Genomic DNA, 25,742 nt, shown 5'->3' with positions numbered 1-25,742 from the left:
ACTTTCAAAAAATCGAAAAATTGCAATTTTTGTACCCGAATAACTTTTGATTAAAAAATAAAATAGCAATTCTGCCTACCGCATTTGAAAGTTCAAGTCAAAGTATATCGGTTTTAGTTATTTGCATTGCTAAAAATTTATTATTTTATTGTTAAACAAAAGTATAAACACCTAGTGCTGCAGTGATGTTTTCAATGATTTCTCATTTAAAATCGAACGAGTAGGTAGAGTAGGTACAAGTGCAAGCGAGGCTATTTCTACGTAGCATGCATGTAAACGCATATATTAGGCACGGGAAACACTATGTGTTTATAGTAATAAACAGCAATAAACACATAAATTTTTAGCAATTTATATATGCGAAATCTATAGAATTTGACTTGAACTTTCAAATGCGGTAAGCAGAATTGCTATTTTATTTTTTAATCAAAAGTTATTCGGGTTCAAAAATTGCAATTTTTCGATTTTTTGAAAGTTCAACCGCGTTTATCTCGAAAACTATGCATCCTACGAAAAAACTTGTAGGAACATTTTTTGGTTAGAATGGCCCAAAAAATACAAAAACATGTTTTGTTTTGGGAGAAATCGCTGTTATGTAATTCCTCAACTTCTTTGTTTATAACAATCTTATCGACATCCGGATCAACTGTTACCCAAAAAATTCGTGTTCTACGGGCCAAAATACATAATAAAAACTTAAGTAAGTCCATCTGAATACAGGAGGCCGTTGTACCCCCTGGCGACAGGGCTAACAAGCCTTTTTTAAATTTAAAGTTATATGAAAGGTGTCAAAAATATCTTTCCCTTTGTCAGGGGCCTTGACGACACAAGTCAAACTTGCTACAGGTTGGCTCAGCGGACAATCAATTTAGATCGTGAATATATTACTTTTAATAGAGAATAAAATACAGTTCCTTGGTCTATGGTCAAAGTTAGATGGAAACGTTAGGGTGTTTTTTAATATCGTCTTACGAAGAATAAAATAATTATAAATATCTATATTGTTTTTCATAAGTTTTATTATACATATAAATTACAGTACGTTCTTATTCATTAAATAATATTCCATATACTCCATTAGAAATGGCAATATCAGCCTGAGCCCAAAAACGATGGTAAGTGAAAGTTGGAGCTGATCCACCATTAAGATAAGTTTGTACTTTATTCCAGTCTGGATCACTCTTGTACCAAGATCTAAGGCTAAGGAAGGTAGCGCCACTTTGAATAACATCTCCTTTGGGATAAGTTCCATACCATCCGTTTGGCACAAACACAGGCTCGTTAAACTGGGTGTAGGTATCAGCGACTTCTGGTGAGGATACTCCTTTGCTGGTTTGGAAGTTGTTCCACATGATGTCCAAAATTTCTTTAGCGACTTCTTTAGCTTGTGCGTGGTTAGCTTTGGCTGCGTAGTAAGCTAAGGTTCTAGCAGTACCAGATGCACTACCAACATCCGTAGTATAAGCATTGATGGTACAGTGAACGTTTGGTGGGTTTCCACTCCAAGATAACTGGCTGGGAAGTTTGAAGCTTTTGCCAGCTTCAATAGTTGTTTCCTTCAGGATCCAATTAACCCACTTATCTAAGACAGATTTTGCTTTAGAATCGCCGGTGACATAGTAGTATTGGGCCAAACGATCTACTGACCAAGATTGCATTCCATACCATCGATTGGATGGAGGGTTGTGATAAACAGGTTCCCAATCGTAGTACATGCCGTGGAAGGTATTTGCTGTCAAATCGCTAGAGGGACTATCATAATGACCATTAATGCTATTAGTGGCTCCTCCTGCGAATGCTCCTTCGGCTGATTGTAGCCATTCGTAAAATTCAAGTTGTCTTTCGAGAGATGTTTGCCAATCAGATACAGCAGTAGCTCCTTTTGGTCTAAGGTTGGGATCATTAGCTAACGCATAAGCAGCCAATGGATTTTGGTAACCGAAATGAGCAGCGCTGTCTCCAATACGCCATGCCCAACCGCCATTAGTATCAACAGAACCTCCCCAGGCGTAGTACCAGCCTAATAAATAGTGAGCACTGCTTTTACCATAACCTCCAGGACAACTCCATCGGTTATCACAGTTTCCAACTTGTTTAAAATATTTGTCAAACAGGGCATATCGAAGATAATCTCCCATTTTAGCTGCTTTAGCAAGAGTGCCTTGAATTGTTCCCAGTTGTCCACTTTGTTGTGCCCACTGACCAGCCCAATAAGCGGCTTGAATGGCTCTAGCATCAGCATCAGGTGCATTGGTAAATTTCCATTGTTGAGCATAACTATTATCTTTTGTAAACAAGTCTAGGAAACCATGGTTACCACCAAATCTAAAATTGTCACACGTTGGTTGGGGAATTGTTCTCCATACAGACTCCATTGAACCTCTTTGGTAACTGTTAATGTAAGATGGTCCTCCAGCACTTGGACCAAGATTGCAATTTCCTGGTGTATTACCAAAACCATAGATGTTGTCAACATCAAGAAGCCAATGCATTCCATAGACTTCATGTGAACCATAAGCATTGACTAACTCTTGATGTAGGGGATCTTGTCCAACTGGTACGCTTGAGTCGATTTGTGATGGATATTGACTAGGATCATCTTGTTCTGGAATGAACGTTGCTGGATGACCGGGAGTATAAAAACTATTTGTAGGCTGACTGCTATACACAGGTATAATGTATGTTTCCAAGTTGTTCCAAGCGTTATTGAAACTTGAAAAATCTCCAGTTACTTTGCCGTATACTGCCTCCAACCTGAAATATGAAGTGGGAAAACTCGTTAGATTATACGAAAATGTTTTAGAAACTAATATTCAGAATGTTTAACTCCTTTTTCTGCAAAATGGGTATAGCTGTTAAATTTCCAAATAAATTAAGTACGAATAATAAAAATAAATAGAGTAATAGCAGCACAAAACTTTGGTAATTGCTTGGTTAGTTGAGTAGCTCATGAACTCAGTAAGGAGGAGAGAGTTTGCGTCAGGAATGACATTTGGCAGTAAAAACCTTGCTAAAACCATGGCAGGAAGTAATATGGAAAAGAGTTTAGAGGTTAGAGCGTTTCCTGTAAACAACGCGCAGTTGCAGCTTCGCCCGACCCCTGCGAAAAGTGAGCAAGAGCTCTTAGATGATGGAAGGGGCCAAAGAAGCTAGTGTTGAGGATTGCAATGCTTAACGTCAGAAGTATGGCTGGTACAGAAGAGAATTCGCCGATTTCATACATAGGAGAAGGCTTGGTGTACTTTGTCTGCAAAAAACTAGTTGGAAAAGTAATAAGTCGAGAGATCTTGGAGATGGAGGCAAGTTAATATATAATAGTTCGAATAGTCATAGAAGAAATAGGTTAGGTATTATTTCGAACAACCAGCGGAAGGAACCTCTTGTAATGGTAACCAGAAGAAGAAATCGGATAATAAGGGCCTAACTGAATGTAGACGATACCCACGTGAACATAATATGTGGCTACACTCCACAGGTAAGGTGTGGAGAACGGAAAAAAGAAGAATTTTGTAGTGTCTTTGATTGCGAGATGCTCCAGATTACTGTAGACTAAAACTGTTTTATCGAATATGATTTGAATAGACATATTGGTAGAGAAAGAGTGGCAATATAAAAAGTTTGTGGCTGTTGTGGGATGGGAATAAGAAATAATGAAAGAAAATGGTGTTGCCTGCAGTGGTACGGGATTTGTCTGTGGTAATACATTCTTTATGAAGACTGAAGACCAGTAAGTTACCTATAGTAGCGAGGGAAGGGAAAGACAGATAGATTTTGAGCTGCGTGGAAGTCAGCTAAAAGAAGATACCAACTATAAAGTGATAAAGCAGGAGTGTGTAGCTAATCAACATCGACCGGTGATAGTGGATATGGAGATAAAGGTGAAGCTGAAAGGAAAGCAAGTACGACACCAAAAAGTAAAGTGGTGGAGAAATTGGATAAAATAAAAAGGAATATCTAATTTAGTAAATGAGACTCATCTAATTTGCCGTTATTTGGCAATATTTACAAGAACAAAATGATCATGATCAAGTCATAAAAATTATGATGATTTTTTATCTTTAAGCTTACCAAACATAGTAACTGTAGGCTTCAGAAGTAGTTTCGTGACCATGATCTGGAGCTTCTACGATAAGAGTTTCAACGGAGTGGTATGGTATTCCTTCTTTTGAAAAGTAGCCATTGTTTGAGTCATGGATTTTTCTGTATTGTGTTAAAAAACGATCTGTGTATGTTCCAGCCAACGCAGTGCTGGTTACACAAAATAAAACGAATAGACCTAATCTCATGATTACAGTACCTAAAAATGAGAACAAAATAGTTATTTTAATTTTTAGTTTGGATCTATATTAAAAATTTAATAAAGCATATACAGTAGACTCTCTCTATAACGAACACGGGTATTACGAGGTCTCGCTATAACGAGGTACACTAGATGTCCCATGAAATTCCTATTGAACTGTAACACTTCTATAACGAGGCATATTTGATTATAACGAGGAAAAATGAAATGAAGAATGTGTCTGCTTACTTGTTTTTAGCGCAGTAATGGCTATAAATAAATACCCCAACTACCTGTATACAGGAATACCCAACATCTGTGTGCATATCGAGGCCAGTGCTGTAATAAACCCCACCGCCTGTAATAAACTTCTTCCTTTCTGTTTCTTCTATGGACTGATATTGAATATTGAAGGAAATTTACAATTTACGATCGCCAAGTTTCATTATTGAGGTCAACCATCGACACCTAATAAACTACGTGTGGCATCAAAACATTTCAGTAGTGGTGGTATGCACAATATTATTGTTGTCTGATATAACGAGATCCGCTTATAACGAGGTAATTAGTGAGAAATTTCAGTTCTCGTTATAGAGGGAGTCTACTGTACTAATTTTTTGCTATAATTAGGTCCAGAGCCCACGACGCAACTGTTTTAAAACAATGGTTGAAAACTAGTTTCATACGCAATTGCAGTTTGCAACCAGTTTACAACCAGTTTACAATCTAAATAAAACCCTTCTCCGCTCACAGATCGAGGGGTTTTAATAAAATGTTAAATGAATGTTGAATGAACATGTTAAATCGGAATAAGTCGGATTTCTTGTGTCTCTATATCACAATAGATTAACGAAAACGAAAATCTAAAAAAGAAATGGCGATAATAAAACAAAAATGAAGAAAATAAAAAATAAAAAACAAAGAAAAAACATAGAAGTCTACCAGAAAGAAAAGCAGAAAAACAACTTAATAATAAGAGGCTTACCAATAGGTATATCAGATAAATAGTAACTAAAAATTGAAATAGAAAACTTTATAAACAAAGAATTGTGGATAATAACAAAAATAAACAGAGCAAAAGAATAAATAATATTTATGATATGTGCCATTGAATTTAAAAAGCCATTTTAAAACGGCAAAATGGAATCTAAGAGACATAAACGGGAAAAAAATAGAACGGGGGAAAATAGAAGATAAGAAGACTAAAGTAGTAGATAAACAGAAACAAAAAGAAAAGCAAGAGGAACCATGATATTGGAAAACGGAGAAACTTACTAATATACGGTGAAGTAGAAGTGAAAAAGAGAGCATAGGCAGAGCAGGGGTGGCATGTATGGCAAAGAAACTGCAGATAAAGTATTTCAAATTAACTTACAATAAAAAAATATGAAAAAAATTTTTTAAGAAACGCTTTTCTTTAGTTACGAGTGACTAAAATTAAAAATATAAAAAAATCAAATAAAAAGCAAAAAATAAAAAAAATTCAAACTCGAAGGATTATTCGAAATAAACTGTCACACACATTTGTTAAAAAATCGAAAAAATCTAACACATTCGTTAAAGAAGAGCCTGGGGCGAAAACCGTTTATTCGATGAAGACGCGCCCCATGCTTTTCTTTAACGAATGTGTTAGATTTTTTCAATTGTTTAACAAATGTGTGTGACAGTTTATTTCGAATAATCCTTCGAGTTTGATTTTTTGAAGTTATACTTCTTTACCGGCGATAGAGGGTGAATTTTTATATGGTAAAACCTAGCGACCGGGCGCATGCGCATTATAACTTTGTTCTGATTGGATGTTCAAATGACATGTCAAAAATTATTCAATATGGCGGCTGTGGCACAGCCTGGGCACAGCTGTAGTTAGATTATTTATGGTTGTTGCGTTTTAAAATTTGTGTGAAAAGAAACAACAAACAAAAGTTAGTTAATAGTTATACTGCCTTTTTAAATAGTTTTCATATACCTATATTTTTGGACTTTTGGACTATTTTGGACAAGGAAAACTCATTCTAATTTGGTAAGTAGTTTTTATTATAATCATATTGTAATTATACATTTGGATTAGGTTGAAATACATACATTTATTTTCTCAAGAATGCGGATTTTAGAGAGAAATCCCAAATTAGGTTCGATTTTTATTTTTAAATTATGATTTTTTGGCGTAGATTTATTTATCTAGTAGGTATGTAATGCTTTGATTTACATACTTAATTTGATTACCAACAAAAGTTCTACCAATCTTCATCTAATCTATTGTTTTCTTACTGTTTTGTTATATTTTTATATTTTCTTCCACAAAATTTAAACTACATAATTTAATTTTCAAAACAACTGTCAAACAGTAAAACGTTCAGTTACCGTATTTTTCCACATGATAAAATAATGTGGGATTGGACGAGTGAGTCTACGCTTCGATTACGAATCAAAGCGACACGAAATTCACGGGTTCAATTCCCGATGCAAGTTTTATTTTTTTATGCATGTTATGATTGTAAGTATATTTGTTATATAATTTTTTTTTTCAGAAAATGCGTATTTAAATTTTTTGCCAACAATTATTATCGTTCAGAAATCATTTTTTCTTTGTGGCATTTTTCAATGTGTTTGTGTGCGTTTTATTCTTTTTTTTTTAATTTTTGGTATTGTCTTAAAAATCACATAATATGTAGTAAAAGTATAACTTCTTACGTGCGTACAAAGTACACACACATTCTTGTTTTTTTATTTTTCGCTTTCTATTTGATTTTTTTAAAATATTTTTAATTTTAGTCACTCGTAACTAAAGAAAAGCGTTTCTTAAAATTTTTTTTTCATATTTTTTATTTTTTTACCTTTTAGTCTTACACTTTTCAAACATTAAAATATATCATCATGTTTATTAAAATATATGTATAAAACACATGATGTAAAAATATGAAAAGTAGTTGGAATCGGCAAAAAAATTGAAATTTATTGTTTATTTATGAAGCATAACGTAAACAATTAACGTAAATAGTGAAATTATGTATAGTTCATATAATTAGCTACAATCCTTAAAATTTCAAGTTTCTTCATTCTAAAAAACCAGAGAATTTAAGCATTTTCCATTAAAATCGTTTTTTTTATTTAAACAATTAATAAAAATAAAATTTTTTTTATTGATTATTCGTGTATTGTTCCCGCGAATGAATATACATATCTGCAAATTTTCATTCAGTTACATTGAAAAAAAGGCAGTCAAATTAACGTCTAAAGATTTGACACAATCGATTGAACTAAAGAAAAGCGTTTAATAAAAATATAATCTAATTGAATAAATACGATAAAAAGTGAAGAAGTAAATTATGTTGATCGGTCACGTTTAAAATATTAACAGAATATAAACAAAGAGCGATGTATATGTCAATAAAAAATGTTATAAATATATTTCTTACCTCCTGAGAACGTCAACACAGGAAAGGAACTATAGTTAGGATAAATGGATGTCATGTTTTATAAACTATTCTGTTATCACGAAATACTTCAAATAGATTTAGAATATAAAAAATTCTATAAAAATTATATACAAATTGACGTAGGTATTCTCAATAGTTCACTTATGGTTATCAGGAAAAATAATACTAGATATCTAAATAATAAAGTGAATCTAGAAAAGTAATTAAAAGATGCTGGTCGATAATTTTATACATCGTCACTGATAGTTTTGTTAAAAAACACAACTGATGTATTTCATTTTTTAAATTGATTGAAGTGGTTTTCTATTTACATACATGTACATATATTACGCCAGGGAAATAAGGCAAAAATATGCCATGTTCGGGACACTTGAGCAGCCAGGTTGCAAATGGGTTTTTTGGGTACTATATTATTCTAATACATTTTAAATACAAAAATGCCCGTCACATTTCGGACGAGAATTTTAGTTATTAACAAAATAAGTGTTAAAAATGGCAGTTTTTTCGTTTAAATCGCCACAGGTAAAAATAGGGTAATTAAATATCTTACTTATAGTATCCTTCTTTTATTAGATGAGCAAAAGTTTAAAATGGCAGTTTTTGAATTTTAGTCCGGTCATTTGTTGCTTCGGAAATTTCAAATTAAAACTAAAATTTGGAAAATAAAAAATTTGCTATAACTTTTGCAAAAATGACCTTAAGATTTTCATATTGCATGAAAAGTTGAGTCAAACAGCCCAAATAATGGACAACAATTTTTAAGACGATTCGTCGATTAGTTTAAATTTTATTTAATTGGTTTTTCCCAAAGAGCTTTTTTTGCAATGTTATTGTTCAGAAAATAATAATGATACAGCAATTCTGTGGAAACCGCATGAAAGAAGAATAGTTATATTTTCTACGTATGTAAAAAAATCGTTAAAAAGTCATTTTTATCATTCCGAAAATATTTTACTAAAGTAGAGTCATTTTTGGCTTATAAACAATTTGAATAACTTTGTTAATATTGACTCTAGACTAAAACTACTTTTGGATTTGAAAAGCTAGTATTTTTATACGAATTTTCAAAAAAATCTTTTTGCCTAGATTAATCACGGTCAAAGTTAGCCACTTTTATTTTTAATTCACAGCTACTTTGTTTATAACAATTAAGCAACTTAATTAGCGCCATTTTGAAGTTCAAGGTATATAGGTTATGCGTAAAACTTTGAGTAAACTTTAAACTTCAACAAAGTGGTTAAAAAAGGTTTAAAAATTATGTCCTAACGAAATCAATTCTTGGTCGGCAGAGGGAAATTATTAAAATCCGTGCACTCAAAAAATGAAATCGATTCTTTAAACATATGCTGCAATTAATATCTCCGGAGCTTGTTGATGGATTTTGATCATCATTTTTTAAATTTAAAAATATTTTAAATCATAAAGACTTAGAAAAAATAGTACAAGAAAAGAAACAACTGTGGAAAAAATACTTAACAGACAGAAAGCAAGAAAGCTATGACAAGTACAAAGAGAAAAAAAAACAGAAGTTAACAGATGGTTAAAAATAACAAAGACAGAACGTGGGTAGAATTTGGAAATAAATTAACAGAAGCATTCGGTGAAAACCAGAAATTGTTCTATAACAAAATTAAGAGCATGAGAAAACCAAAACCAAATACATTGAAAAACGTGAAGGATAAGAATGGAACCATACTCATAGAAGAGAATGAGATTATGGAGGTGTGGAGAGAATACTTTGAAGAACTCTTGGAAGTGGAACAAGTAGAAGTAAATAAGTTAGAACAAAACAAAAATCAACACACCCCACAAGAGCAACAGGAACAGATAGAAAATATAACACAAAAAGAATTAACAAATGCAATCAACAAAATCAAGCTGGGAAAAGCACCAGGACATGACGATATAACTGCAGAAATGGTCAAATACATGAATGAAGAAAGACAACAAGAATTATTAAACATCATGAACCAAGCTAAGAAAGAAAAGAAAGTACCACTAGACTGGCAGATAGGCATTATAACACCATTGTATAAAAAAGGAAATAGCAAAGAATGCTCAAACTATAGAGGAATAATACTAGGAAGCACAGTAGGAATACTTTATGCTAGTATACTAGAAAACAGGATAAGAGAAAAACTAGAGAACACCTTTGAGGAGAGCCAGATTGGTTTCAGAAAAGAAAGAGGGACGAATGATTAGATTTTCATAATCAGACAAATAATAGAAAAAGCTCTTAAAACAGAAAAAGAAATACATGCATGTTTCATAGACATGGAAAAAGCTTTCGACAGAATTAAAAGAGAAGATATTTGGAAAATACTAGAGAAGAGAAAAATTGAACAAGGTCTAATAGGATGCATCCAGAGTTTATATGAAAAAACGAAAAGCTATGTAAGGACAAGAAATGAAAAATCAAAAGTATTCGACAGCAACATTGGATTAAAACAGGGTTGTGTCCTGAGTCCACTACTCTTTAACCTAGTACTAGATGACGCATAGTAATAAAAAACTGCAAACACCAATGGAGAAAATATAATGTAGGACATTGGAAGTTGAGAATGATACAAATGACAGAACTATGCTACGCAGACGACCTAGTGATCATTGGGGAGGCAAAAAAACAATTACAAGAAAATATAAACATATTGTATGAAGAGCTAAAAATCAGAAACATGAAAATAAACAAAGAAAAATCAAAAACAATGATAATTGGAAGAAAAAACGGAAAACACAAAATAGAAGTAGATGGCAAGCAACTTGAACACGTAGACAGATATAAGTATTTGGGGATAATCATAAGCCGGAATGGAAATTAGAAGATGAGATAAATGAAAGAATTGGAAAGACTGGTAAGCTGTACAATAGTATTAAGAGTAACTTTTTAAAAAAGAAAGAAATACCTAAGAATATAAAAACCTAAATAGTAAAAAATATTGTGAAACCCACTCTAACCTATGTCTGTGAATCTTGGGCATTAACAAAAATGCAAAAGAATAGACTAATAAGCACAGAAATGAGATTTTTGAGAACAATAGAGGGAAAAACAAGGAAAGATAAAATTAGAAATCAAACCTTTAAACAAAATCTGAAAATACACCCAGTTACAACAACAATCGAACAAGGACAACTTAGATGGCTCGGACATGTACTGAGAAGACAAGAAGAAAAAATAGTAAGACAGATATATGAAACGAGAGATATGGGAAGAAAGAAGAGAGGACGACCAAGAAAGACGTGGACAGAAGAAGTGAGGGAAGCGGCCGACAAAAGAGGAATAAAATGGGAGGAAACAAAAGCATTAGCCATGGATAGAAGGAAATGGAAGGAAATGTGGAAGAAAACGACGGAGAATCTAACTCCGTAACAACTCACACCGAAAGGTAGACGAGTTCTGGATTAAGTATTTTTTAAATTTGTATGTACTCGTAGTTTTGTAGAGTACGTTATGTACACATATCCCCATCTAACATTACAAAATGTTAGGGGGAACCCCCTTATCACTCAGGGATATGAAAAATAGATTACGACCGATTCTAAAACCTACCAAATATAGATATATAATTTCATAAAAATCGGTCAAGCGGTCTCGGAGGAGTATGGCAACTAACACTGTTACAGGAAAATTTTATAGATGAAATATATTAAAAAATAGGAGTTGGTTATGGAAGAGTGAAAATTAAGGGTTGTATGCATTTTTTAAGATATTCTTCTTTAGCGGCGAATCGATTGAGGATAAAATTGTACATTTACCGCGCGCCTGCGCACACTGACAGTATGTAGTTCATTGCTAATCTTTCAAGATAGGTATGTATGTATCTGTAACCGTGCAAATAAGTAATTAAAAGAATATATTAGTGGTTTTAGGAAATGTATTATTTATTATAATTCTTGTGTTTTTGGATTAATAAAATATTATGTAAGCATAACATTTTTACACTATATGTCGCCGTGTTGTGTAATTATATCCGAAACTTACTTGTCTATTTCTAGTGCCTCGATGGAGTAGTTAGAAATGCGTTAGCACTGAGATTGGAAGGTTGCGGGTTCAATTCCCGGGCGATTCATATATTTTTTTTTATTTTTGGTTGTTTTAATAAAAATCTTTTGAAAGTGGTAGATAAGAAAGTTAGTTTGATTTTTAAATAAAATACAAATAACCTTTTAAGTATATTTACTTCGTTTAAATTACCTATTATATAATAGAAGAATATCTTCTTACGTGCGTACATAGTACACACACATTCTTTTTTAATTCTACATCATACAAAATTAAGGTAGACAATTTTGTCCAAAAAAATAAAAAAAAAATGTCAGGGATGCAACCCATCTTATAAATTATGGGTATGAAAAATAGGTTAAAACCTATTCTCAGTCCTACAGGATATACGTGTAAAATTTCATAAAAATCGGCCAAGCCGTTTCGGAGGAGTATGGTAACTAACACTGTTACAGGAGAATTTTATGTATATAGAAGTAACTGAATTAAATAATAAAAGTGGTTAACTTTGACCACAATTGAACTAGGAAAAAAGTTTTGTATTGAAAATTCGTGTAAAAGTATCAGCTTTTGAAATCTCAAAGTAGATTTACTCTACAGTCAATATTAACAAATCTATTCAAATTGTTTTTAAGCCAAAAATAACTCTACTTTAGTAAAATATTTTCGGAATGATAAAAATGACTTTTTGTGGTTTTTATTAAATGCTGTGAAAATATAAGTGTTCTTCTTTCATGTGGTTTCGACAGAATTGCTGTATCACTATTATTTTCTGAACAATAACATTACAAAAAAGCTCTCTTTGATAAACAAATTGAATAAAATTTAAACTAATTGACAAATCGTTTTGAAATTTTTTGTGCATGATACGTACTAGTTGTCTCAACTTTTCATGCAATATCAAAAGTTATATACCTACTTCATTTTCGCAAAAGTTATAGCAAATTTTTATTTTCGAAATTTTAGTGTAATTTTGCAATTAGCGAAGCAGCAAATAATCGGACCAAAATTCAAAAACTGCCATTTTGAACCTTTGCCCATCTACTAACAAATGAATACTCTAAATAAGATATCTAATTACCCTATTTTCACCTGTAGCGATTTAAACGAAAAAACTGCCATTTTTGACGCTTATTTGTTAATAACTAAAATTCTCGTCCGAACTGTGACGGGCATTTTTGTATTTATAATGTATTAGGTACATAGTACCCAAAAAAATATTTGTAACTTGGCTGCTCAAGTGTCCCGACAAAAACCTTATTTCTCTTCTTCTTCAGGTGCCATCTCCGCTACGGAGGTTGGCAATCATCATAGCTATTTTAATTTTTGAGGCAGTAGCTCTAAATAGTTGTTTGAGCTGCATCCAAACCATTCTCTCAGGTTCTTCAGCCATGAAATTCGTCTTCTGCCGATGCTTCTTCTGCCATCTATCTTTCCCTGCATTATGAGTCGCAGGACACATAATGTATTTTGTGTCCATTTCTCTGGACACATTTTATTATTATGCGTGGTGTAAACAAGGCTGTAATTTGTCTCCTCTAATCTTCAACCAGACATTCAAAGCCAATATGTAAAAGACCAATAGGAAGGCACTTTGAAAGGTAGCGAGATAGGTGGCACTCAACATCGCAGCTACGAATACAAGCTCACAATCGGTAAGACTAGTCGAGAGGCCTAATACAAGAAGAAGAAGAAGAATCTTCAACCTCTACCCTGAAAGAATATTTATCGAAGCTTCGCACGGAACTAAAAAAGGCATAGACAACCTAGAAGACCTGCAAGTCCTTATTAACAAAATCACTTTGTGCAGTCAAAAATATGGACTCAATATAAACGTAATAAAAAAATATGAAAAAAATTTTTTTAAGAAACGCTTCTCTTTAGTTACGAGTGACTAAATTTAAAAATATTATAAAAAAATCAGCCAAAAAGCAAAAAATAAAAAAAATGAGAAAATCTAACACATCCGTCAAAAAAAAGCGTAGCGCGTGTTCATCTAATAAACGGTTTTCGCTCCACGCTTTTCTTTAACGAATGTGTTAGATTTTTTCATTTTTTTTTTATTTTTTGCTTTTTGGCTGATTTTTTTATAATATTTTTAAATTTAGTCACTCGTAACTAAAGAAAAGCGTTTCTTAAAATTTTTTTTTTCTTTTTTTTTATTTTTTACTTTTTAGTCTTATACTTTTCAAACATTAAAATATATCGTCATGTTTATTAAAATATGTATAAAACATATGATGTATTTACTAACATGAAAAGTAGTCTGAATCGGCAAAAAATTTGAAACTTTATTGTTTATTAATGAAGCATAACGTAAACAATTAACGTAAAAAGTGAAATTATGTATTGTTCATATCATTAGCTATACAATCCGTAAAAGTTTCAAGTTTTTACATTGTAAAAAACAAGAGAATTTAAGCGTTTTCCATTAAAATCGTTTTTTTGAAGTTATACTTCTTTACGCGCGATATGAGGGTGAATTTTTATATGTTAAAACCTACGATCCGGGCGCATGCGCATTATAATTTTGTTCTGATTGGATGTTCAAATGACATGTCAAAAATTATCCAATATGGCAGCTGTAGCGCAGCTGTGGTTTGGACGGTTGACGGTTTGGTTATGTATGGTTGTTGCGTTTTAAAATTTGTGGGAAGAGAAACAACAAAGGTTAGTTAATAGTTATACTGCCTTTTTAAATAGTTTTCATATTATATTTTTGAAGTTATACTTGAAAATGTTTTAATTTATGTATGTATCAGTCCAGAAAAGGTGTGGAAAGAATATATTAGTGTTTTTAAATATATTTTTCTACAAACGTGTTAAAAATGCAATTTTTAGGACTCCATAGGAGCGTTAAAAATGCTACTTTAAGGCACTAGTGCTTTAAAATTTTTAAGGCACTGCAGTTAAAAGTGAATTGTCAAATTGTAAAACGTCAAAATATTTATATTTCATTTATTAACATTAATATTAATAATACAACTTGCGCAATTTGAAAAAGGTGGTTTAAAAGGTTTTTTATTATAATTTTGTGTCTTTGGATTTGTCTTTGTTGGGCGTAAAATAATAAAACATCTATTTTTATATTTCACTTGTCACCGTGATGTATAATTATGTATATCTGAAAGGTAACTAGCATGTGGCTTGATGGCCTTGTTGGTAGAGCATTGGACCAGAGATAAAAAAATCGCGAGTTTGCGGGTTCAAATCCCGGAAGATTCATACTTTTTTTTTTTTTTTAATATTTGGCATTGTTAAGTTTTGGTTCATTTTTGGTAATTATTGTTAATTTTTTGTATTGTAACTGTTAAGTAGGTATATTTATTTCGTTGAAATTATATTATAATAGAAGTGTAACTTCTTACGTGCGTACAAAGTACACACACATTCTTTTTTATTTAAACAATTAATAAACATGAAAACATTTTTTTTATTGACTATTCGTGTATTGTCCCCGCGAATGCATATGTCTGCAAATTTTCATTCATTTGCATTGAAGAAAAGGTAGTCAAAAAACGTCTAAAAATTTGACGCAAACTATAGAACTAAATAAAAGCGTTTAAAAAAGACAAAGCTTATGATCATTACCAAGAAAAAGATAACAGAAGGTCAATTCTACGTCAACTAAACCCCTGTAGAAAGATTAACGCACTACAACTACCTCGTCACCATAATAAATAAAGAATGGACCAACAACCAGGAGATAAGAACGCGCATCAAAGAAGCTAGATCCACCTTAAACTCGATGAGGACCTTCTTCAAGAGCTACAACCTCTCTCTTGGTATAAAAGTAAGAATACTCTCTTGGTATAAGAGTGCTGCAATGCTACGCCTTCTCTCTCTTACTTTATGATATTATATCTTGGATCTTAAATGAAGATATGTGAAGAAGATTAGAACCATTTGTGATTGGGCTATATTGGAGAATACTTAATACTCTGGGCTAATTAGCAAAATTCATGGAAAAGTTATTTACCAGCAATTTTATTGCTGGAATCGAATTATAAGATCCTATATATTAATAATATAGGTATGCAAAGTCCGCAGATAGTGTGCTACTTTTTTTTATAAACAAAATGGCGCCGACAAATCGTATTTTTTTTCAATTATTGCTCTATAACTTCGAAGATTTTAACCTTACAACCAAAACAGCTTAATAAAAATTCACCGCAATTAAATTCTGCATAGAGATATGTTTTTCACGATTTGCTCCGACGAAAATTTTCCTCGGAAAATGCGGGTTTTCCTAACAAAAACTCTAATTTTCAAATAAAGTTTTAGGTAAGTAATTATTAATCAATAATTAAATAACTTAGAGACATCAAAGCTTTTTTGGTATAGATTGTAATTCCAGAAGCCGGTGAAAATTAAACGAATATTTTAGCAACAATTCAATTGTTAATTAACAAATTACGATCGCAATAATAAACAAAATAATCATGATACATTGATCAAACTTATAAAGATTATAAAGATGAGATGCTTATTTAATATTTTATCGACAAAATATAAATTTTTCTTTTTTTTGCATAATCTTTAAATTTTGAAAAAAAAATAGTTATAATACACTGGTCTAATTAGTAAAGTACAAAGAAAGGTTATTTACCAGCAATTTTATTGCTGGAATCGAATTATAAGATCCTATATATTATTAATATAGGTATGCAAAGTCCGCAGATAGTGTGCTACTTTTTTTATAAACAAAATGGCGCCGACAAATCTTATTTTTTTCAATTATTGCTCTATAACTCCGAAGATTTTAACTTTACACCAAAAACACTCAAATAAAAATTCACCCCAATTTAATTCTGCATAGAGACATGTTTTTCCCGATTTGCTCCGACGAAAATTTTCCTCGGAAAATGTGGGTTTTCCCAACAAAATCTCGAATTTTCAAATACATTTTTTGGGCCAGTAATTATTTATCAATAATTATATAGCTTGGTGAAATAAAAGCTTTCTTGTAATAGATTATAAATTCAGAATCCGGTGAAAATGAAACGAATATTTCAGCAACAATTCAATTGTTAATTAACAATTTACAGTCGCAATAACAACCAAAATAATCATGAGACATTGATCAAACTTAGAAAGATTATAAAGGTGTGATGCCTATTTAATATTTTGTCGACAAAATATATATTTTTCATTTTTTTGCATAATCTTTAAATGTTAAAAAAAAAATGTTATAAACAAATTAACATTTCTCAGAAATTGTTCATTATATTCTAATTTAAAAAAATACTTAAAATGCGTATTTCATATATCTTGAAAATGAATGCTTTAAAAAATTTTTCCAACCATTTGCAAAAAAGTTATGAAACAGCAAAGTAAATATACGAAATCTCCGTTGTTTATAATTAGTTTTAATTGTTTCAAAGCTTAAAAGTGAGTCTATGGTACAACCTAATTACTCACAAAGAATGTCAAAAATTACTGCAATGGTTATATTTTAATCAAAGATTAAAAACACTTTTTTTTTGTAATTTTTAGCGCAAACGTAGGCCTGAGACAGAGTCGGAGCTAAAATGTTCACTCGAAGCGACTGACACGCAGCATGCATTATTTATTAAAAGTGTACATCACGCGGCCGGTCGTCGATCCGAGTGAAAATGTTAGCTACAGTACTGTGTTACTCTACTTTCGCGCGTGTAAATTACAAAAAAATATATTTATAATCTTTAATTAAAATAAAACCATTAAACTGATAATCGATATTTTTTTGTAAATAATTAGCTTGTACTTTAAACTCACTTCTACGCTTTGAAAGAATTAAAAAAAAAGTATAAACACAGTAGTAATCGTATGATTATTTGCTGTTTCATAACTTTTTTACAAATGGTTGCAAAAAAGTTTTAAAGCATTCATTTTAAAGATATTTAAAATGCCCAGTTTAGCTATTTTTTAAAATTATAATATAATAAAAACTTTCTGAGAAACGTTAATTTGTTTATAACTATTTTTTTTAAACATTTAAAGATTATGCAAAAAAATAAAAAATTCATATTTTGTCAACAAAATATTAAATAGGCATCTCATCTTTATAAGATTTCAAAGCTTGATCAGTGTATCATAATTATTTTGGTTATTATTGCGACCGTAAATTATTAATTTACAATTGAATTGTTGCTAAAATATTCGTTTAATTTTCATCAGCTTCTGGAACTATAATCTAAACCAAAAAGGCTTTTAAGTCACCAAATTATTTAATTATTGGTAGATAATTACTTATCTAAAACTTTATTTGAAAATTAAAGATTTTGTTGGGAAAACCCGCATTTTCCGAGGAAATTCGTCGAAGCAGATCGGAAAAAACGCGTCTCTATGCAGAATTTAATCACGGTGAATTTTTATTTGGGTGTTTTTGTTGTAAAGTTAAAATCTTCGGAGTTATAGAGCAATAATTGAAAAAAACACGATTTTCGTGCGCCATTTTGTTTATAAAAAAAAGTAGCTCACTATCTGAGGACTTTGCATACCTATATTATTTATATATACAATCATACGATTCGATTCCAGCAATAAAATTGCTGGTAAATAACTTTTCCCAAAAATGGCCTATTCTCCGATAATCAGCCCAGACTATAAAAGATCTTGTGGACTGACCGAATCACCAATGAGTGTCACAAACGTGAATCTTTTTTTTAAGGGGCATATTTTCTCGATATCAAGAAACGGATCCCATCAAAACTTTAATTTTATCTGACTTTAAACTATAGTGTTTTCGAATTTTAATATAACGATGTTTGCGCCTTTCTTTTCTTTTCATTTATCATAACTCAATATTGTTTCTTTGCAGATGTTTAAAATTTTTTCTATTTCATAAAGTCTATCGTAGCTAGACAAAGACTTTACGTTATACTTTGAGATGTATACCTAATTTTGTTGTCTGGTTAAGCGGAGTCTTGTCTTCCCCAGATCCTATGAGTCTGACCTTATTAGATAGGCTTTGTGGTCACTATTTGTGATGGGAGTTGTTTATTCGGCCCACTCTATATCAGATGCTGTTCACTACATCTCCAAGTATCCTGTATTTTACAACGTTGCTCTATTGCTATTGTCTTTATTTCTCGCTCATCTCTGGACTTTTTAACTTAATCTAATTTATTATCGTTTATTGATCTGGATCTTTGTCAACTATTCTTCGGTCTTTAACTTCTTATTCTGTCCTGTTTTGTACTATGTTCTGTTATCTTATCTTATTCTGTTTCACGGTTTAATATTTCCTTCATAATATTTCTTTATTTGGTAATTATTTATATCTCCTTTTTTGTTCTTCGTCATAATTCTGAATTTGAAAAGTTATTAAGCTAGTATATTTTTTAGTTTTTTTTAAAATGATCTCCCCCTCTCTCTTCTTCTCCTTCACTTAGTTTAATTTAAGTTTTTTGGTTAAATATTCAAGATTTCAAAAATATGCTAAACTTTTTCTTTATTTACGTATTTTATCTTTATATCTGCATAGCTTAATCTTATCATTTCTTTTACCTTGATTTTTTTTTCTATTATCGATAAGTACTTAATAACGACATTTATATTCTGTTATTATTTTTAACCTAATATTAATAATGCTGAAAATTTGATGAAGAAAAATGTATTTTTCTACGGCCGTGCTAAAATAGCCACTTTCACGCACGCACTTCGTTTCCGAAAGGTGCACTTAAAATGCAATGCAAGTAAATTTTCCCGCACTGCGTGCGGGAAAGTAAAATACCTTGTAATATGGCATTATAATATATTATAATACAGGCAATAAACTAATATTTAGATATTATTTACTAATTTATTTAAAATTTATCTTATTGTGTTCATGTTTTAATTTAAATAAAATTAGTTTGACATAATATTAAAAGTCAGATCAGTAGACAATACCAATGGTTTTGAATTGTCGTCCACCGACGATAGACCACCAAAAAGATGGATGACATGAGAAAAACAGTTGGGAAATTGGATACAGAAGGCACAATATAGAAAACAATGGAAGATATGGACGAGACCTATATCCAACAGTGAATGCAATGCAAGAGGTTGAGGAATGATGATGATGATGATGAATTTTTATAAACCATTTTATAAACTTTGGTGCATATGACAATGTAATCAAAAAAATTAAGGGATATAATACGAGTGAAAAAATTGTTTATAACCCTAAAATTATTTTTCAACTCACTATATACATTCATCTTTTTGAATGGCCTTGTATCTACGCCTCTTTTTTCAAAACCTTCCATTCTTAACCGAAGTTAATTATTTATATTTCCTTTTGCTTACTTCCATTATTAAATGTTTGGTGAACTCATATTTATCACCTGTCAGGGGTGGTAAACGTCCAATATTTTATCTCTTATCATTCCAAACCTTTTCGAAACCGAGCAAGTACATGATATATTGTTGATGGTAACAATCGTACAGGTAAAGATAATGTTTTCTGATATTTGTTTGGCAAATAAAATTTATTTTTAATTAAAAAAATTATTCATACCAACAAAAATACAAAAAAAAACCTTGAATTTGGTGATGGTAACAATCGAAACAGAAAATATTTTCTGATATTTGCTTGGAATTTAAATCGATTTTAATTATTAAAATTTCATACCAACAAAAATACAAAAAAATAATTACACTTTTATAAATAAGAACATTTTATAATACCACGTTTTTATTATTTCTAGGATACAACATAAAATTATAAACTATTTTGTTATTTCAATTCTTATGTCATGAAAGAATTTTCTAATCGATTTTAATATAAATCATATAAATCAAAGAAAATATTTAAAACGGTAAAAATTAATGAAACCTGTTTCGGGAGAATAATTGTGATACACCTTTAAACACATTAAACGCCACGTAAGTTATATTTAACTTACACCCTGTTTGGCCCAGGAGTTATGTGAGTTAAATAGAATTCACAGTAACATTGAGATTCTAAACATGGAGCCTGAAGGCCAAAACAAAAATTTTCAATTTGGCGGTTAATGTGTTAATATAGTTAATATGTATTAAAATAACTTAATAAAATATGAATTTTTATTATAGTAACTTAATAAAATATGAAATATTATTATGCTAATTAATGTAAACTAAAAAAAAAACAAATATGGAACACCCGGGTTTGAACCGGGGACCTCTCGATCTGCAGTCGAATGCTCTACCACTGAGCTATATTATCCGGTGTTGACTAACGTACTTTACAACGGGATCTGAATGTCACTGCATTATCTGCATTTAAAATGGCTTAAAATTCTACATAAAACTCAATACATCCATGTAAAAGCTATTGAATATTGCATTGTCATCGATTTCTGAGCTATTTTGAAAATTTCAGATATATAGCTAGTCGAAAAGTATGTATAAAATAGATTATAAGATTTCCGGACAAAGGGACAAAGAAAAGTATACAAAAACGTTTTAAAATAAATTGAATTTGATGATGGTAACAATCCAACCAGATAAAATTTTCTGAAATTTGCTTGGTAATTAAAATTTATTATAATTATAAAAGTTATTCGTACCAACAAAAATATTTAAAAAAAAAAAATAATAACCAGAATTTATTGGTAGAAATTTCGAATTATTACTAATATAATGTAGATAGTGTGATACTGTATTTATGGTTTTTGTGGTTAATGTGGCTTTCAAATTGAAAATTTTTAATGAAATATTGGATGTTGGCGTAAATTTTTGTTACAGTTAATGAAGTTAAATAAAATAGAATAGAAATATGCTTTATTGTCAACGAAAATTTTACAATTTTATGGACAAAGCTTAAAAAGAGTCAGAGAAAAAGCCAATAACAAATACAATTTACTAAAATTACATAAATCGTCAATATTATAAAAAAAGAATGTGTATACTTTGTACGCACGTAAGAAGTTATACTTCTTTCCAAAAATTTTTATTAAAACAATATCAAAAATTAAAAAAATAAAAGAATAAAACACACACAAACACATTGAAAAATGCCACAAATGATTTCTGAACAATAATTGTTGCCAAAAATTTTAATTAAATACGTATTTTCTGAAAAAACTTATATAATAATATACTTACAATCATAAAATCTATAAAAAAAATAAAAAAATGATATAACTTGCATTGGGCTTGAACCTACTTCCCGTGTATCCCACCGTACGAGAGTCGAAGCTATTTCAAACTGCACCACCTTCGCGTATACCTCATGTGGGAATATACACAAACTGAACAACTTTTTGACATTTCGTTTATATGAATTTTTATTAGTTTGATTTTTGTCGAATTAAAGTACAACTATATATAGAGTAAGAAAACAATACGTTTGATGGAAATTTGTAGAAAGTTTGTTCGTAATCAGATTATGTAAATTAAAGCATTGCCTACTAGGGGTATAGCATAGCAAGTACTAGGTAAGTACATTATTTTTTTTTACATTTTCCAAATAGGTATGAAGATGATTTTTTATTGGAATACAACTGAAACATTTAGAATTACGTACCTGTGGCTTTTCAAAACTATTTAAAAAGTCACTATAATTATAAATTTGATTTTATTTCTGTCCTCACAACAATAAAAACTAATATATTATACAACATTTTTGTTTATTGATAACCTCCATATTGAACAATTATTGACAGATCATTTCAACACCCAATCAGAGCCCGTATAAAGACTAATACCAAACTGTCGGTGTGCGCATGCGCGCAGATCAATATAAATTCACCCTCAATCTCAATCGCGCCTAAAGAAGTATAACTTCAATAAAAGATAATGAAATAAAACAAAAACAATGTACATATTGCAAAATTTAAATAAATTTCAAATTGCATAATCAACCATAGGAACTAAGTTTAAGCTGCTGCATATGACACCGAAATATAGATAAAAATACTACTTGTACATAGGGGTACTGTAATTTTAATTTATTCATTAAGAAACTCTAAGACTTATTTACACGGGTAGAGTAATGATGCAAGTACTTGATAGAGTAGAGTAACTCTACCCGTAAAAAACCCTCAGCACAGTAGAGTAGCAAGTAGAGTGTATAGTAGATGGTAAAGTAGAGTGACTAGCAACATGTGGCAAAGTAACTCTACTCTACTACCACCACCACCACCACCACCACCACCACTACCACCACCACCACCACCACCGCCAAAATGTCCACTCGCCTGCGCACTCTACCCATGGAACGCGCTCAATTCTGGTAAAGTAGAGTAGGTAGAAGAGTACATAGGGACGCTGTCATTCCGGCTGGAATTGTGTTTTGTGTAAATAGTGAAAATGAAGTTCACCGAAGATGAAACTTTAAAACTTGTAGTGTACACTACAGAAATAAAAGTATGAGGCAAGTGCGGAGGATGAAATCGTCGAAAGAATGGCAAAGGAGGGATTTGGAATAAACGAGCTCAAGCAAAAAATTAAGAATTTAAAGGTGAACTTCAAAAATAAAAAAAATCGGGTTCAGGTTCAGGCCCACTCCACACTATACTAGCATCAGTACTATACTTGTAATCTCCTTGTGTGAACGGTATCAAGCCATTTTTGGTAGAGTAGCGAGTAGAGTCTACTCTCCTCGCTACTCTACTCTCCTCAAAACTCTACCCGTGTAAACAAGCCTTTATTGAATAATATGGTCTTTCAGATAGATAGGCTTTGTCATTTTCCGAAACTTAAGGAAAGATGTTGATTGATTTCCTTCGAAACAGATCTTATAGCATAGTAAACTAAGGTGAGTTTCTTACTTAACAAATCGGCATGAAGGGCCTATTTAAGGTTACTGTATAAAAAAAACCTAGACATTTTACAGAAACAGCGATAATGATCTGACTTATTAAGAAGCAACGGTTGAATAGCTCCAGATATAGAGGATAATGCTACTGTTTTATCTAAGCTAAAAGAGAGTAAATTAGGATTAGGTGTTTATTGTAAGTAGATCAGAAGTTATAGTTATAGACCAAATACTGAACCTTGTGATATCCCACATACAATGTTTTTGAGACTAGAGTCTGTATCATTATTTGCTCTAACCTGGTTTTTTTCTATTATCCAAGTAAGATTAGCACCAACTCAAAGAAATACCTTGAATTCCATAGAAATTTAGTATTTTTATCAAAATGTCGTGATTTACTTAATTGCCAATATATGTAGATCCCCTTTTCTTAAATTTTTGTTGCCTGTATATCCGACCTTTGGTAATAAAACATAAAAATATATTTTAAAAAGGAGCAAATAAACAGAGCATTCAACCCATTTATCCAACATAGCTTTAGATTGGTTATCTCCAGTAACATAGTAGTATTGAGCCAGACGATCAACAGACCAGGGTTGCATACCGTATCATCTGTTAGATGGAGGGTCATGGTAAACTGGTTCCCAATCGTAGAGCATACCATGGAAAGTGTTTTGTTGTAGCTCCCAAGATGGGTTATCGTAGCGACCATTGACACTGTTGGTAACCACCAGCGATTGCACCTTCTGGCGTTTGTACCCATTGGTATAATTCTAATTGTCTTTGAAGAGAAATTTGCGAGTCAGATACTGTGGTAGCTCCTCTGGGTCTTAGGTTAGGGTCGTAAGCATAGGCAGCCAATGGATTTTGGTAACCAAAGGAGAGGTACCATCTTAAATACTCCATGACCAACCGCCATTAGTATCGAGAGAACCTCCTCATGCAAAGTACCATCCCAACAAATAGTGAGCGCTGTTTTTACCGGAACCAGGTGGACAATTTTGTGGAGATACACAGTTTCCAATTTATTTAAAGTATTTGTCAAAGAAAGCATAACGAATGTAATCACCCATTTTAGCTGCTTTAGTAAGAGTACCTTGGATTGTTCCCAGTTGTCCATTTTCTTGTGTCCATTAACCTGTCCAGAAAGCAGCTTGAATTGTACGAGCATCAGCATCAGGAGCATTGGTCAATTTCCATTATCTAGCATAGCTGTTACCTTTTGTGAACAAATCCAAGAAACCATTGCGACCACCAGATTGGAAGTTATCGCAAGTTGGTTGAGGAAGTGTTCTCCACACGGATTCCATAGCTCCTCTTTGGAAAGTGTTAATGTATGATGGTCCTTGAGCATTTGGACCTAGTTGGCAGTATTCAGCTGTGTTACCAAACCATATACGTTATCAACATCAAGAAGCCAGTGTGGTAGCGTATGTATCACTGGTGCCATAGGCAACGACAAGCTCTTGGTGAAGAGGATTCTGACCTACTTATACACTAGTATTGATTTGAGATGGGTATTGCCTAGGCTGATCTTCCTCAGGAATAAAAGTAGCAGGATGGCCAGGGTTATGGAAATTGTTGGTAGGTTGACTACCACTTGGTGGAATAATGTATTTTTCCAACGAATCACAAGCTTGGTTAAATCCGGAGAAGTCACCACTAATTTTGCCATGTACAGCTTCCAACCTAAAACCAATGATAATAATTAATAAAATTTAGTTATCTATTCAGAAATATTATGGATTTGTAATTTAAGAAGTTTAATGGTTAAATAAAATGAGTTAACTTACCATACGTAGTAACTGGAGGCTTCGAATGTAGTTTCGTGTCCATGATCTGATGCTTCTACAATGAGGGTTTCAACTGCATGATACGGAACACCATCTCTGGAGAAGTATCCATTGGCTGGGTTCTTCAGTTTTTGGTTCTGTATGCTAAAACGATCGGTATATTCACCTGCGAAGGCGCTGTGGGCCACAGCCACCAACAAAATGGCTATTGTCAACTTCATTCTATAATAAACAAATTATCAATTAGTTGATGTAAAGTTATTTTACGAAGACAGTATGAAATACTTTTTTAATTTAAAGGAAATTTCTTAAATGTTGAGTAATCTTCTTCTTCAGATGCAAATCCACTAATGGAGGTTAGCGATCACACTTTCCATTAACTCTCTGTTTCTTGCAATTCGTATCAGAGATTGTATGTCGTTAATCCCTGTCCATTGCCTTACGTTTCGGAGCCAGGACATTTTCTTCCGTCCTATTCCTCTCTTGCCCTCAATTTTACCCTGGATTATAAGTTGAAGGTATA

The 25,742-nt window shown here is 31.7% G+C and overlaps 1 protein-coding gene, 1 non-coding gene and 1 pseudogene across 2 annotated transcripts; all 3 read right to left on the bottom strand.

Annotated features, from left to right (window-relative positions):
* Positions 1-1,001: 1,001 nt before the first annotated feature.
* On the bottom strand, positions 1,002-7,847 carry LOC114324657 (exoglucanase B). The gene is made up of 3 exons (XM_028272522.2): positions 7,696-7,847; positions 4,069-4,297; positions 1,002-2,754 (listed from the first exon to the last, which is right to left on the bottom strand). Exons 1-3 carry the CDS (start codon positions 7,748-7,750, stop codon positions 1,047-1,049), a joined length of 1,992 nt encoding a protein of 663 aa, XP_028128323.2. The 5' UTR covers positions 7,751-7,847; the 3' UTR covers positions 1,002-1,046.
* A 12,968-nt stretch (positions 7,848-20,815) lies between these two features.
* Trnac-gca (transfer RNA cysteine (anticodon GCA)) lies at positions 20,816-20,891 on the bottom strand. The gene has a single exon. It is a non-coding gene; the product is annotated as a tRNA-Cys (tRNA).
* Positions 20,892-23,821: 2,930 nt separating this feature from the next.
* LOC114324673 (exoglucanase B-like) lies at positions 23,822-25,440 on the bottom strand (annotated as a pseudogene).
* Positions 25,441-25,742: the final 302 nt, after the last annotated feature.

The sequence above is a fragment of the Diabrotica virgifera genome, chromosome 2 (assembly GCF_917563875.1).
Source record: "Diabrotica virgifera virgifera chromosome 2, PGI_DIABVI_V3a".
In the NCBI taxonomy this organism is placed as follows: domain Eukaryota; kingdom Metazoa; phylum Arthropoda; class Insecta; order Coleoptera; family Chrysomelidae; genus Diabrotica; species Diabrotica virgifera.
This window is presented reverse-complemented; position numbering and strand designations above follow the sequence as displayed.

What these genes read in the sequence shown, in the direction of transcription:
- LOC114324657 (XM_028272522.2), bottom strand. Translation starts at nt 7,750, where the DNA reads ATGACATCCATTTATCCTAACTATAGTTCCTTTCCTGTGTTGACGTTC. An exon ending in TGTGTTGACGTTCTCAGGAG is followed by an intron (nt 4,298 to 7,695) that starts GTAAGAAATATA and finishes TCTCATTTTTAG; the next exon opens with GTACTGTAATCATGAGATTA. An exon ending in GCCTACAGTTACTATGTTTG is followed by an intron (nt 2,755 to 4,068) that starts GTAAGCTTAAAG and finishes TTCATATTTCAG; the next exon opens with GTTGGAGGCAGTATACGGCA.